The sequence below is a fragment of the Diabrotica virgifera genome, chromosome 6 (assembly GCF_917563875.1).
Source record: "Diabrotica virgifera virgifera chromosome 6, PGI_DIABVI_V3a".
Taxonomy (NCBI): domain Eukaryota; kingdom Metazoa; phylum Arthropoda; class Insecta; order Coleoptera; family Chrysomelidae; genus Diabrotica; species Diabrotica virgifera.
The window spans coordinates 88849890-88866642 of NC_065448.1; the positions used below are offsets into that span (position 1 = coordinate 88849890).

Here is a 16753-nt window from a genome sequence, read left to right on the forward strand (position 1 = left end):
TGTTCCACAATTAAAACTTCCCCTGTTCCAATGTTCCCGTACATCAAAGATTCTCCAACTAGACACCGTTAAGCTATTAACAAATTTTCAGCTTGGCAATAATCAACTTTTTTGTACGCGGGATCCAGATCTATAAAATAATAGTCAATTTAAGAAACCAGAAACGAAAAAAGCAGACAAAATAACAAAAATTATCAGAAAGAATAATCACCAAGGAAGTTCAACAATAATCATACACATACGTCATACCTATAAGCGCAATTAAGCGATAATAACGAATGTAACAAAAAATTAATAATATTAATTAAAGGGGAAATCCCCGTAGCTGGCTGTATACCATAGTTATAAAAACTTATATAGAAGTAAAAACTTCAGTTTGTATGATGGTATAAAATTTTATTATTAAAACCTTCTTAAAAAAAGTGTCGTCCAAATGTAGTAAAAAACAGAACTTTTTTGATCTGATTCAGGTCATCCTTAGTGTATTCCGTAAAGTAAATGAAACTAGCACACTAGTTGTAATGGTGACATCAAAATATATGGATTAGTTTAAACATTTTTTGTGGTAATTAAAGTGGCCCTAGGTCGATGTTATGAGATTAATTTTAAATACTTAAAGAGCAACATGGCTTCCTTGCTCGAATTAAATTAACTTTGGTTTGTGTCATTCTAACTGACAACAACCTAGCGTTTAATTCGAGTACGGAAGCCATGTTGCCATGAAGTATTTAAAATTAATCTTAAAACAGTGACCTAGGGTCACTTTAATTACCACAAATGTATAAACTAAACCATATATTTTGATGTCACCATTACATTTAGTGTGCTAGTTTCATTTACTTTACGGAATGCACTGAGGATGATCTGAATGAGATCGAACACGTTCTGTTTTTTACTCCATTTGGACAACACTTTTTTTAAGAAAGTTTTAATAATAAAATTTTATACCATCATACAAACTGAAGTTTTTATTTCTACGTAAGTATTCATAATATTGTTTTAAATCTATTCTGAAGCCGCATTTTAAAATTACATATTTACATAGTGTTACATAGACCTCGAAAAAGCTATTGACCGTCTTACTAGGGACCTAAGTCTTCCATAATTGAACATATGGACTATTAGTAAAGTGTATATATCTGACAGAATTATTTAATCAAAATTAATCGTAAAATCTCTGGACTGGGACAAGTACGAGCAACAACAGACAATATCACAGAATGATAAAATATTACAATATTTATAATACTCTGTGCAAGTTAGCAAAATACAAGGAAATGTTATTTACCAGCAATTTTATTGCTGAAATCGAATATTATGATTCGATATATTAATAATATAGGTATGCAAAGTCCGCAGATAGTGTACTACTTCCTCTATAACAAAAGGACGCACCCAAATCGTGATTTTTTTCAATTATTGCTCTATCACTCCAAAGATTTTAACTTTACACCAAAAACACTCGAATAAAAATTCACCGTAATTAAATTCTCCATGAAGATATGTTTTTCCTGATTTACTTCGACGAAAATGTTCCTCAGAAAATGCAGGTTTTTCCAACAAAATCTTTAATTTTCAAATAAAATTTTACGTAAGTAATTATTTATCAATAATTAAACAACCTGGTGGCATAAAAGCCCTTTTGGTATAGATTATATTTCTAGAAGCCGATGGAAATTGAATGAACAGTTTAGTAACAATTAAATTGTTAAATACCAATTTACGGTCGCTATAAGAACCATAATAATTATGATATAGGAATAACTATGATTTTTGTATAAAAAAGCATAATACCTATCTAATGTACTTTACAGAATTGAAATTGGACTATTTAAGCAGCCTCAGGAATATTTTAAAATTATAAACAATTTTTTGGCTTATCTCTTCTTCTTCATGGGCCGTGCTCGATTATCGAGCGTTGGCTATCAAATTGGCTACAGCAATTTTGTTGACGGCAACTCGGAAAAGGGATGCAGAGTATCTATTAAACCATTATCTCAGGTTTTTACTACATTCTCTTCTTCGACCTGGCCCTTTTCTTCCATCTACCTTGCCTTGTATTATTAAATGGAGTATACTATATCTCTGGGTGTCGCATAACATGGCCAAAATATTTAAGTTTTAGATTTTTAACTGTTCCGACGACTTCCGCGACTTTTCCCTTTCGGTGTAAAACAACTTTGCACCTCCGGTGCAAGTAATTAAATTGTTGCTAAACTGTTGATTCAATTTCCATAGGCTTCTGGAAATATAATCTATGCCAAAAAGGCTTTTATATCACCAAGTTATTTAATTATTGATAAATAATTACTTACCTAAAATTTTAGTTAAAAATCAAAGATTTTGTTGGAAAACCAGCATTTTCCGAGGAAAATTTTCGTCGAACTAAAGCGGGAAAACATGTCTCTATGCAGAATTACGGTGAATATTTATTTGGGTGTTTTTGGTGTAAAGTTAAAATCTTTGGAGTTATAGAGGAATATTTGAAAAAAAACGCGATTTGGGGGCGCTATTTTGTTTATAAAAAAAGTAGCACACTATCTGCGGACTTTGCATACCTATATTATTAATATATTTTATATTAATATATTAATATATTAATATATTATTAATATTATTAATATATTATTAATCTTATTAATATATTATTGTGTATCAATTTGCCAATCAAAGATAGAATAAAAATTTAATTTTTTTAATATAACGCGGGCACATAAATTTGATACACCCTGTATATTGATTTGTAAATATTTATTAGAAGTTAGCTTTCACGCAAGGTGGTTTCTCCTTAATGAATTTTTCCATGAAGACTTAAAGACATTTGTAAATAAAAGTGAAGTGAAAGTTATTTAGGATTATTATTTTAAACCGATTGTTTATTACGGGAAAGGTAGAAGCGATAGGTAATTAGTTCTTAGAAAATTAAGGTAAAGAAAGTTTGGAATTTTAATCTCTTTTTGTTTAACCCCGAGTAAATTTTGTAGAATTTCCCGAAAGTAATTATTACGATGGTAGGAATATTTTTGAAAGTATGAGTGGTTTTTTCGAATGAAAAAAACAGTGGGGAAGAAGAAATGTCTCTGATTGGTTTGGCAATTTGAAATGGGAAGGAGAGAAGGTTGAATTTTCAGATAGTTTTGGAAGGAGGAATTATTGTGTTACCGGCATTCGAGAAGAGCAGTCAAAATTTTCGTGAGTAGTTCAGAAGCAAGTACTAGTGGTTGTTTTGATAGTGAGAGTAACTGAAAAGTGGAACGAGAGACAAATCAAATCGAGAAGAAATACCTCTTTGATTCTGTAAAGTCCAAGAGAGTAAGTTACAAGAATTATCGTTATTAAAATTATTTGTAACACCAAGTAAAAAAGATACTTGGGTCTCAGGAGATTATTGTTGAGAGAAAGAGAGGAGAGAGTTGTGGAGTTTATTGAACGAGTACTGGCAAAAAGAGGCCTGGCTTGTGTTTTGGAGAAATAGTTGCTGGTATCCTACTGGATTGTTTGCTGAGAACGGAGAGGGCTTTGATTGGTAGCCTAACATAATCAACAAGGAGGAGCTGTTTGGGTCAAGAGGAGACATCATTGTGTGTGAATCAAAAAGGTCAGTCAATAACCTATGTGATAGATTTTCTTTATAATCAGAAGTTAAATTTTTTTACGTAAAAGCATATGCATTTAAGATTCCAACATTTCAAAAATTTAATAGGAAGTATAAGTAATTTGCGAATACCAAATTTGTTTGTTTAGCTTGTTTTTTATTAAGGGTATCAAGAACAAAGCGATAAATATTTGCTTTAATTAGATTAATTTATATGGTAAAAGTTTCTTTTGGACAGTTATGCCCACAGGATTTAATTGATAAATTTATAGAGCATTGCTTTTGATAATAAAGGTATTTGTATCATCACTTCAGTTGCAATGGGTGGGAAAACCTCTCGATGCGAATCAGTTATAATATGGAGAACAGTGCCTACGTTCCTTCCGATGAAGGTTCCAATAAGAGCCGAAAATCGCGGTTCAAGGGACTGGACTGCACTCCGTATTCTAATTGAAAAGTGGGATTGTTTTGCCTTCGCATTGCAACTGAATAAAAATGGTATACATTTTTATTGTATTTGTATGTGTTTATTTATGATTTTTATATTTATTTCCTTTTCCTATTTTATCCCGATAAGGATCAACTAAGAGATACTGAAGCCACGATAAAGGATAAGTATAACCTAAGAGAATTTAATTAAATTTTTTTTTGACAAAAGGCACCCTGAGTTTTTTTCTTAATAATTTTATGTATGATTTGCGTTAATTAAATAATTGATCAAATAAATAATAATTATTATAAAAGTAGTAGAAAGCAGATCATAACAATATGTATAGAATCATAAGATTATTCCAGCAATAAAATTGCTAGTAAATAACTTTTCCCAAAAATGTCCTATTCTCCGATAATTTAACCAGACTGTAAGTATTGTTTATCAAAAATGTATCACATTTTAAAAATATTTTGTAAAAACCATAAAAACACTGTTAAAACGCTTGCACTATAAACTATCTCTTATCTAATATTATTGAACTTTTGTAGATTATTATCTCCCATAACCTTGAATGGTCAGTATTTTAGCAATCGCATCCAACATTATTATTACTTTATTTGAAAATATATACATGAACAGAATAAATAATATTAGTGAAGCAATGGATGTTTTTAAAAACTTATCTGCCGTGTTAGCAGCAGTGTTTGTTATTTATATTGTTTACAAATTTTTAAAAATACGTAGTGTTTTAAAAAAAGTTTACAAGTTGCCAGGTCCTCCGAAACTTCCGATTTTGGGGAACTTCAATGATTTATTCTACTCTGATTCAGGTAGTATATTTGATTTAGTATTTAGGCAAATAGTAAATAACTTGTTTTACTCCTACTACTTTTAGTTCTCTAGATTTTTTGGTTCTACTAATATAGATAAGGCGAAAAGCTCGGGACCGTTCGAAAAAATATTCTCAGGAAATATTTTTGCTTATTAACATTCTAAGACATCTCAGAATAAAGATCAAGAATTTGCCAAAGCGAAAAGTGATCTCAACTTTATTTAAACAATTCTTTTTAAACAAATTGTAGAAATCAACTTTGTTTTTTATCATTTCCGAACAAAAAACGGTCTGTTGCAATTTTTTAAATTTGATCGTTTTCGAGATAAACAACCTCGTTTTCGAAGTTAAAACTGAACAAACAGACAAACACACGTAAAAAATATTAGTTTTGAAATCATTAAGTGCCTAAATTCAAGTTCAAAACTTTTTCTATCAGTTTTCACTGTATTCCTTCACTCAACATTTCTCTCCAGTAATTTCTGTTTTTTCAGTCCACTTCTTGCAGATTTCTTCTTTCCAGTGCTTCGTGCACTTCATCTCTGGAAGATCTTCGGGGTCTGCCTCTCTTCCTTTTCCCTATCGTGCTCCACTCTGTTTTTCTATTTATCCAACGTTTTTTGACTGTTTTTATGATTTGTCCGTACCAGGTTAAACTCTTCTGTTCTGTAATCTACTCTAGTATACGGAGTTCATTCCCATTCTTTTCTTAATATCTATGTTATTTATTCTACCTCTTCTTGTTACTCTGTAGCTTCTCCTTAGATACAGGTATAATGACAAATAAGGTAATGAATGAGAGCCTATAACTCAAAGATGGTAAAAGAGGTGAGAAATTTGGCCTTGGACTTTTGTGGATTTTTGTGGGGATTTTTTGTCCGGGATTATTTGTCCGAGATTATTTGTCCGGGGATTATTTGCCGAACCCTCAATAAGGCGTCTACAGCACGGCGCCGTAATTATTTTAATGATTGCAAACGATATTAAAATATTAAATGACAATTTTATTCGCAAAAGAATAGCAACGAAAGCTCTAAGCCTCCAACAGGTTCACACTCATAGGAGCTGTTTTTTAGCTAAAAATAATTACTGTAATACCACATATCAAACCAATATGAATCAGATGTTTCGTCCTTCCTTGGTCTCATCAGCGTTGTACAGCCATATTAAACAAACTTTACATTACATACCTACTACATGACAACAACGGACAACTGATTCTGTTAATATTAATCAGTTGCCAAAATGAAATTATTGTACGCAAACAATATACCCATAAACACGTGATAACAACATTTTATAGCCAATCTTATATTGTAAATGTATTGAATATAGGGAAATACAAACAAGCAAGTAAGCAAATTACTGTTATATATTATAAGATTGATTTTTATGTTAAGTAAACTAAGGGTTAAACTTCGTTTTTTGGTATTTTATTTTATGTTTTTTTTTATAAAAAGCGTGCTTATAAGAAAATAAATCATTATAAAAGAAAGCATGATTTCTAAATTTTCTATTTATTTATTTAATTGGCATTGATAAATGCCACACAGCCAGTATGACATTGATAAAATCTTCTAAACACAATCTAAACTAATATAAAAACTAAATCTAAAACTACTTTACAAAACAACAATACAAGCGCCCATAGCAAATAAGGGAAGGAAGGTCAAGTACTTAACTTCATAACTAAAAAAACACATGTTGAGGCGTGCCTCAAGGGTGGATGAATTTCGTTCCCAGAATTAGTGGCACATTTTTCAAATTTTGCTGCTTTTACTGTCCCATTTTAAGAAATGGTAGTATGCTAGACAAAGAGGTTTGAAGCAAGTCTCATCTGCAATGATTTGAGAAAGTTGGAATGAGGTGCATGATGCATATAATACTGACACGTGGAAGACGGATACAAAGATAAAGAGTCAGGGCCGTACCGATTTTAATTTTTTTCATAAAAATAAGGTTATTTAGAAAATTTCAAAAAACTAAATTATATTTAAAAAACTGATTATGAAATAACGAAATAACGTAAATAGTCGATTGATATATTGGTGAGGCACTGCCTCACCTGCCTCATAGGACAAGCCGCCACTGCTGGCGATATATTATTAGACAGGTCTGTGCCTCATCAAGATTAGAACAAATTTATACTTCCGCTTTCATGCCTGTTTGTCCGTCCGTCTGCCTGTCAGCGTATATAACTCCTACGTTATTAGAACTGATAAAATGACACATCAGGCGTCGAATAAGGGCGTATAATTCAAGGATGGTGTTAAAGGTAAGAAGTTTTACCTCAAACTTCCGTTTTCAGAGTTGCAACCGCAAGTACTGTCTACAAGTCGCCGAATTAGTACAAGAGATATATTACTCAACGCGCCTTAGCAAGACGGAAATAAATCGGAAGTGCTAAATTATAGTAGGTAGCAGGAAGGGCGACAGAGTTATGTGATGATAATATATTAATCATTGCGTATTAAAAGTTGCGCTCGAGTATTTAGTTTCGGTTTTGATGTCATTTCCGGTTAAAAAATTTATTCCGGTAGGTGTGAGTTGACGGAATTAATTAAAAAATAATAAAAATAAGTTAACAACTAACAGTAAAATATTTATTTATTTTGGTAACAAAAAGGTGTTGCTTAGATCTCAGAAAAGGATCGATTGTTAGCGAGAGTGCGGCTTGTTCGCATGCTGTGAAGAGACTGAAAAAAAGCCACAGACGCTAATCTGTTTGTGCTTCTACCCTCTGGCCAGATGGGCAATAAATTATTTAGATCTGGCGTATAAAAACAGAAACACTTCTGCAGTTTTAAAACGATTGCATGTCCAAAGTGAGTTGTTGACATAATGGTCTGATACGATAATTAATTTATGGGAAATTCAGTTTGTTACACTGAACACACCAAAAACATATGGTTAGGGATGCATTTCGTTTTGTAAAACCATGTCTTTCTTAGCATCTGGTTTGTATATTAACTGTGACTTTTATGTGGCCCATATTATTTCGTTTTGAGAAAAAATTATTAAAATTAAAATTACTAAAAATAGTAATTAAAGCGTATCGTTATAAATGATTACCGGAAGTTTGGCAAAAATGACTCAAAAATAGTGAATTCGTATAACGATCAACACAAAGTTACATCAAATCAAAGAGTTCAAATATCGACTTCCAGTTTTACTTTCGGTTACGTTGGATGAAAAAGTAGGATTTACTAAGTTAAATTGCTTGTTTCTAATATATAATATGTATTCATTTATATTTTATCCTTTCATTTCAGTCAAATCATCTATTTAATCATATCCTCTAAGTTTATTTCCCCAACATTCACTACCACATATGGAACTTAATATTTAAATTGTTTAATTTATTTTATTACTATTTATGTCATTTTATTTACTTTTGTTTTATATTTTAATGTTTTACTATTTATATCAAATCTTATCTTTTCTAGTGCAACTATTTAAAAATTTTCGAGAATGGAGTCGAAAATATTCACCACTTTATTCAGTCGTTGTACTTGACATACCCGTAGTAGTTGTCACTGGACCTGATGAGTTTGAAGTACGTATATATGAATCTATTTTCAAAATACAGTGTGATTGATTAGTGAGGTAGTATCAGTGAGGTAGTATTAGTGAGGTAGTATCAGTAGATCCGTTATAGTAATATATAGCAATAAAAGTTAATAACAAAAATTGTAGCCAACTTTGAGCTTCACATTACAAAATTAGATAGAATGTTACAGAATGTTGGATAACATAGTGGCACACCAAACTTATGTTTTTTATAATGGAACACCCTCTGTATTTTATTTTATATTCGAAATCTTCTTAACTTTTCCATTACAAAAATATAAAGGTTTGTTATGTTATACCTGGTATTTACAAAGTTATAACCAATTTTTATATGAAAATCGCAACAAGTTGAACTCACTGTATAAATAAAAATAAGCAAATAAATAATAGCAATGGATCATTGATGCCATATTTTTTATTTATTGTCAAAATTTTCATAAATGATAGATATTGCTAATTTTCTTTATATTGAATACAGGGTGAGTTAAAACGCAAGTACATTATTTCCCTGTATTTTATATCACTCTCGAAAAGTACCATTACCGTACTTTAATTTTTATATAACGTTCCCTATATCTCAAATTATTCATTACGGGTCTAAATCTTGCCAAATTTTAAGTAAGGCATGACTAAATTGTCTAAAACTGACAATTTACGATTACTGATTGTCAATCTGGTAATAAATGTAACAATTTATGGTAGGGGAGCAAAGTATGCTAAATGTGCAGCCACTCGAGCGCTATGGGGATCTATTGGGTTGTGATTATTAGGTCCTAAAACCAAAAAAAGTTAAGTAAAATTTTCCATTTTAGTGGGAACTTGCCATTTTTTAACTTACCTAATTTTCCATTTCCAACAATCGTATTTTTCGGATTATAGCGCCATCTATCCATAATTCGAAAAAATGTTTCGAATAAAGGTTGCTTATTTTTACGTAAAGAATCCAAATCTGCATAAAAATTTGGGGCTCCTATTTAAAATTTTAAAGTAACCCGTCACCCCTCACCCCACCTCCTTGGGGGTCGTGTTTGGGCAGATTGCAATTGCGCGCAGCGGTCAGAAAGGAGGAAGACCTAACCCTTCGGTCCAAACCTAACTTTCGGGTAATAGAGTGAGAGAACCGCAGGAGGTATTTGACCGCTGCGCGCAATCACAACCCACCCTCGTGTTTGGTACCATTAGATACCGATAGATTTTTCAAAAATATTGAATAAGTGTATTTTGCAGTTTTTCGATCTGATGTTTATTGCGGGATTTGTATTTAAAATTTTAAATTTACCCCCACCCCTCTTCGTGGGGGGTCATATTTAGTATCATTCGATAGATTTTTTAAAAAATTGAAAACGTAGATTTTAGTTTTTCGATCTACCGTTCATTTCGAGAAATATTCGCTTTTTTTGTGAAAGTTTTTGACCCACCATGATAGATTTTTTTTTCGTACCCCCCTTAACGAACTCCCCTGTGTTAAGAGCAACTATATGGTAGAGGTACATCTGCAGGGTACCAGGTTTCTCCCCATATGATAATCTGACGCGCTCGAGTAACTGCAAAAATCTCCGCTTGGGCTCCCCTACCATTAGCAAATAAAGAAAGAACTATAATTTATTAGTAATAAATTTTACAAAAAAAACACAACCACAATATACAAAATTTTTGAAACAATTAAAAACTACTTTTGTATGTAAGTGTACCAAATAACGAAAGAAAAATAATTTATTAGGTAGTTATAAATTTTACAAAAAAAAAACACAAACACAAAATACAACATTCTGTATAGACAATTAAATTAAAAACTACTTTTGTATGTAAATGTAACAATGTAGCAAATAAACAACGAAAAATAATTTATCAGTAAAAAATTTTACAAAACACATGAACACAAAATACAACATTTTTGAAACAATTAAAAGCTACTTTTAATAAAATATTTTAAATATTTAATTACATAAGTTGTTCAAAATGACCTCCTAACACATTTTTGCATGCCTAAAAACGGTCAGTAGATGAGTTACTTACACTACGAAGCATTTGTAAATTAACACTTCAAAATACACTTGGTATTCTATTTTTCATCTCATCTCTTGTTGTTGGAGGCATTTTATAACCTTCATTCTTAACCCAAAAAATCGGTCCAGTTTATTAGATTCTGGTGATTTTGGTGGCCAGGCTACTGGTCCATGAAAAAATGAAAATATCTCGGAAACTAATAAATTTAAACATAGGGAATGTTGTATACAAATTAAAGTACGGTAATGGTACTTTTCGATAGTGATATAAAATACAGGGTGTTCCATTTAAAGTTACTGAGAAAATAATGTACTTGCGTATTGACTCACTCTGTATTCAATATAAAGAGAATTAGCAATATTAATCATGAAAATTTTGACAATAAATAAAAAAATATGGCATCAATAAACCATTGCTGTTGTACTTATTTTTATTTATACAGGGAGTTGAACTTCTTACGATTTTCATATAAAATTGGTTATAACTTTGTAAATACCGTGTATAACTTACCAAACCTTTATATTTTAAAGATAAACAGATAAACAGATCCCTGTATATGATTTATAAACAGATACATACAAATATACCTACAGTTAACACAGTTCAATGTTCATCTTATCACTGAAGATAACCTTATCACTTATTGTATAAAAATGTCTTGTCTTTTTTTATAATAGGTGACACTTGCAGTTACGTATTCTAGTTAGACTAAACTAAAAAAATAAAAATAAAATAAAAAATAAAAAATAAACGCAACTCATAAATATTGGCAATATGATTTTAAAGTCTTCTCTTTTAAAATGTATAATATATGTCTGAATGGCCGATATAAATGAGTCAGATTAAATAAATTATTAGAAGAATTTTTGTTTAATTCATTAATATTTTTTGTATTTTGACAACGACACCCGATGTGGGCGTCAAAACGTTAATAAAATCATTTTTTTAGTAAAATTGTGGCTTATTTCGCATCAAAACCAGTTAATTGCAAAATAGAGATACAAGAACATAGCTTCAGAACAACATTAAGAATATAATAACTCAGTGATGTGCTGTTGTTAGAGATGTGAAATTACATAAACAAGGGATCATTACATAAAACAGGTAGGTCCATTGTTTAAGGAATTCCAAACCTCCAACAACAGCACCCTGCTGAGCTCAATGTTAACGAGTCTCTCAGATAGTTGGTACTACTACAGCTTACTTTTTTATTTTCTGTTACATTTAATTATAAACAATATACAGAGAGACAACCGCTACTAACTACAGCAAAACATCCTTTGTCAACAATTCTAATTAGAAAAACATGTCAATATTATTATGTATACTTTGTATATACATACTACGTACTACGACAAAATATCTACATTTTTAATGATCGCAGATTATAGCGTATAGTGTGCGTATTTTCAAATGGAAATAAACAGTGATTTATATTAGTCATTCTTAAACTTTTTCTATTATTGCATAAACAAAAATAAAAAATAGACTTATCTTTCTTACGGTATATGAAACAACACGCAGAGTTTAAGCAAAAATTGAATATTTTTACGATAAAGTTAAGAACAACGATTGACTTGCGTTAATCAATACAAATGGCGGGGGGTAAGCATTCTGCTTGTCAACAATTTGATGCATGGAGTTGACAATTTTCTGTGACGGTTTTTATTGCGAAATGGTAAATTCTGCGGAGATGGGTATTTTTCAGGCTAAAGATATGGTATCGTTGTATCAGAGTTACGCACTATGCGAATTACACTAATATTGTTCGTCCGGTATAACTTTTCCCATGCGTCACGATTCATTTTCAAACAAATTAAGTCAAAACATAAAGTGAAACGAAGGTCGATGTGTATATACATTTTGTATACTGTATACTATTATATACTACACATATCGGCGTACGTGTCACTTTACGTTTTGATTTAATTTGTTTGAAAATGAATCGTGACGCATAGGAAAAGTTATAGCGGACGAACAATATGATAGTACCTAATAAGTAAACTTTTAAATAATGCTTATTTATAATGTAGTTAATTCTAATAAAATTATAATTCTTTTAGAAAATCGCATCTGGATCAAAACATATTACCAAAGGAATGATTTACGGTCTTGTAGAACCATGGCTTGGAAAAGGTCTTCTGACAAATTCAGGTAATCTTTTTTTGTAAAATAAAATATGATTAAGACTTAATGATACTGACTTCTTAAACGGGTCGCCCCCAAAATCGATAATGTCTAACTTCACGCGCAACTTTGATACGAGAATTATAAAAAAAATATGCATTGTGAATACAGAGACATACATATTTTCTTTTTGTAATTCCATCTTCAATTTACCCTGCACTTCTCGTAGCCTTATTGTCGATAAGGTAGAGTCGTTATATGTTTTGAAAGGCGCCCTTTTTAAACATTCTAAAGTATGACTTACGCCTTACGCCCGGTTTCACAAAGTAAAGTTACCTAGTGGTTAAGAGATAACCACTGGTTACCCTGAAATATGCGTTTCACTATAGCTTTGTTCGCAGAGACAGTACATGACTGGTTTCTGACCCATTCGCATGCGCAGTTGCGTTTTCAAGCGCTTGAAAACGGAACTGCGCATGCGAATCTGTCAGAAATCAGTCAAAAACCAGTCATGGACTGTCTGCGAACAAAGCTAATATAAGGTGGTAACGTTTAAGTTTTCTGAGTGTAGATTTTAATTCAGTGTTCATCGCTTCATGGTTTTTGACTTAACTGCCTGTAGAGTTTAGAGTCTCTATCGGCGTGTTTTTCTCAGAAACACATGTGCCCTATCGATGGACACGTTCTCACGAAAAATGTGAGGATTTAATACCTTTTAGGTAAACTAAGTCGTTAATGTTTCACCCACGAGCCATAACTCATTATTTATAAATTAGGGTTTTAAGGTCCCTTTTTGCATATCTTTTACAGCGGTTGATCAAGTGGCTTGGGTAAGCTAGCGTCCCTATTTAAGCAGAAATGCGTGCGATTTTGTCCTCTTGTGAGTTGAGTTTTGATAGAGTGCAGTCATGTAGTGAACTCTAGTATTTTGTGATCTTAGTACCAGCCCGGTTTCGTCTGGTAAGTTTTTAAAAAACTATTTTCTTCATAGACACTCGCTATGAATAATTAATTTTGTTCATAGGGCTGGTCCCAGTCCCAATTTATCACCTACTGCTAAAATCAGGGTCCACGTTACGCTGTGGTCCAAAGCTATTCTTTGTGGCTCCTTTTATTTCCACTTTGCCGCTGGGTATATGACCTAGCCGACTGGGACGCCTGTGATACAGGCTACCCTCTGACAGCTGTTTTAAGTAAGTTACTTATCCTTTACTTACTGAAGAAGGTAGTAGAGATGCCTTTGGCATGTCCAGGGCAAAGACCTTTTTGTGTTTTTTCGTGGAATAAGTTCAATAACCTAAAGTTTTCGCTCAGGTTGTGATAGTGACATTCTGAAAAGTAGGTCATACTTTTAGTATAGAGTTTATGTCATTATTGACTATTTCTTTTATTTTTAAATGGGTGATAATTTAAACTATATATAGACATTTACATTATGTAAATATTTTTTGAGTATTATTAGATTATTATTGAGTATTATTAGATCTATACAGTGCTAGTCAAAAGTCCGTACCCCCCCTCTTATCGTTTGAACGGTTATACCTAGAATAGTGAAATTTGGAGGGAGGAAATAAACGGACGTAAACTTCTTAACTAGTCATGACAGGTAACGTAATAGTGACAGATGACGTTACAGAGCCACTGTGACCGATAATTTTAAATGGGACGTTATGGCAAGTGATGCCTCGTTTAAAAGGTATTCAAAATACCTATTCAATCATACTAATTTTTTTGAGTTTATTTGATTTTAATCTTGATGAATAAATTAAATAAATATAATATTGTAGATTCGCATTTAATTGATAAAAATTCAAATGTCCGCCTATGGTTTTTTTGTCAAAGAAGTTGACGTTTTTCAATTCTCTAATAGTTTTTACGTCAACGCCAGCCTTTTTGACAAGTAATCATAGGCGGAAATTGGGATTTTTATTAATTAAATGCGAAACTACAATTTTATATTTATTTCATTTATTCATCAAAATTAGCTTAAATTCAAACAAAATTAGTATGACTGAATAGGTATTTTCAATACCTTTCAAACGAGGTATCACTTGCCATAAGGTCCCATTTAAAATTATCTGTCACAGTGGCGCTGTAAGGTTATCTGTCACTATTACGTCACCTGTCATAACTAGTTAAGAAGCTTACATCCGTTTATTTCCTCCCTCCAAATTTCACTATTATAGTTATAACCGTTCAAAGGATACAAGGGGGGTACGGACTTTTGACTAGCACTGTATATAATATAAACAAAGAGCTCTTTCTTTTTTTTATTGTTTGTAACTGAACGTTAAGATTTTTAGATTTTATTTAGAGTATCGACTTTCTATTCTTTTTTATTCTTTGATTAACTATTCAGTTCATTTTTTTTTGAGTTAATAAGTGTTATATTCGTTCACTTACATTTCGTATTTTTTTAGTTTTACTGTGTTGGTGAATACACCCAGCTATATACAATAAAAAATTATTACAATATGTATTCAAGGATTGCTTCTTTCGTCATCATTTATTTTACAGATTAACTGTTTAATTTTTTTGGATGCTTGTTGCTTGAACTGTTTTGTTGTTGGCGGTCTTACACTGCATAATATTGTGTAAATAAATTTTAATAAATGTTTTAGTAGAGTGTACGATGTTGCATTTTATTTAATTATTATTTACAGCTCAAGACTAGAACATTGGTGTATTGTCGTAGCAGTGTTGCTAATTTTTCTATTGTTGTGTTATGTTTCGGTAATTTTTCCTTTGAGAGTTTAGTGGTCAAAACTCCTGGCGCCTGACTTTTAGTTTTATGTATTCAGTATTTCCGTTTTCTTAGAGTCGAAGATTCAAACCATCAGTTAGTGTTTTCTATCCATCTTTTATCTATTATTGTCGTTTCATTAGCCCTATTCGCATGTCATTATTTATTCATCTAACATCTCTTACTGCAACAGAAGCCCAACCCAAAGAACCACGCCCACATCTCCTCCGACTGAGCAACGTGGCCTTTGTTTTGTCAATGTAAGCGATTGGATCTTTCCATCTTCGGTCATTCGTCATTCCATCTCAGGATAATATCGTCCTGATCCTTATGGTTCAGCCTCCATGACCTCTTGTCCATCCGATCGTTATACAGGGTGTCCCGAAAAGATTGGTCATAAATCATACCACACATTCTGCGGTCAAAAATAGTTCGATTGAACCTAACTTACCTTAGTACAAATGTGCTCATAAAAAAAGTTACAGCCCTTTGAAGTTACAAAATGAAAATGGATTTTTTTCAATATATCGAAAACTATTAGAGATTTTTTATTGAAAATTGACATGTATCATTCTTATGGCAGTAACATCTTAAAACAAGATTATAGTGAAGTTTGTCCACCCCATAAAAATTTTATGGGGGTTTTGTTCCCTTAAACCCCCCCATACTTTTGTATACGTTCCAATTAATTCATTATTGTGGTATCATTAGTTAAACACAACGTTTTTAAAACTTTTTTGACTCTTAGTATTTTTTCAATAAGCCAGTTTTTATCGAGATGCGGCTTCTTTTTTAATATATTTACATCAAAATTTTATGGGGGTTTCGTTCCTTTAAACCCCCCAAATCTTTGTGTACGTTCCAATTACACTATTATTGTGGTACCATTAGTTAAACACAGTGTTTTTAAAACTTTTTTGCCTCTTAGTATTTTTTTGACAAATCACCTTTTATCGAGATATGGCTTCTTTTTCAAAATATACCTAAGAATGTAAATTATAAATACATTTTCAGATTATTAACAGGTCTCTATAATCGTACTTGACCATATACAAATATGTGGTGGATTCGACAAATATTCAAAATAGGTCGATAAACACTGGCTTATCAAAAAAGTACTAAGAGGCAAAAAAGTTTTAAAAACATGTTGTTTAACTAATGGTGTCACAATAATAATTTAATTGGAACGTACACAAAAGTTTGGGGGGGTTTAAAGGAACAAAACCCCCTTAAAATTTTTATGGGGTGCACAAATTTCACTTTAATTTTTGTTTAAGATGTTGCTGCCATAGTAATGCCACATGTCCATTTTCAATGAAAAATCTTGAATGGTTTTCGATATAAGAAAAAAAATCGATGTTCATTTTGTAACTTCAAAGGGCTGTAACTTTTTTTGTGTGCACTATTGTATATAGGTAAGTGAGGTTGAATCAACATATTTTTGAC

The 16753-nt window shown here is 31.6% G+C and overlaps 1 protein-coding gene across 1 annotated transcript in view; it reads left to right on the forward strand.

The window, feature by feature from the left end:
* Positions 1-4602: 4602 nt before the first annotated feature.
* The window catches only part of LOC114326272 (cytochrome P450 4C1), a 33389-nt gene continuing 21238 nt past the window's right edge, over positions 4603-16753 (forward strand). The window contains exons 1-3 of the mRNA XM_050652591.1: positions 4603-4858; positions 8307-8416; positions 12501-12591. Of these exons, the coding sequence (XP_050508548.1) occupies positions 4660-4858; positions 8307-8416; positions 12501-12591 (400 nt within the window). The 5' untranslated portion in view covers positions 4603-4659. The remainder of the gene's footprint in view (positions 4859-8306; positions 8417-12500; positions 12592-16753) is intronic.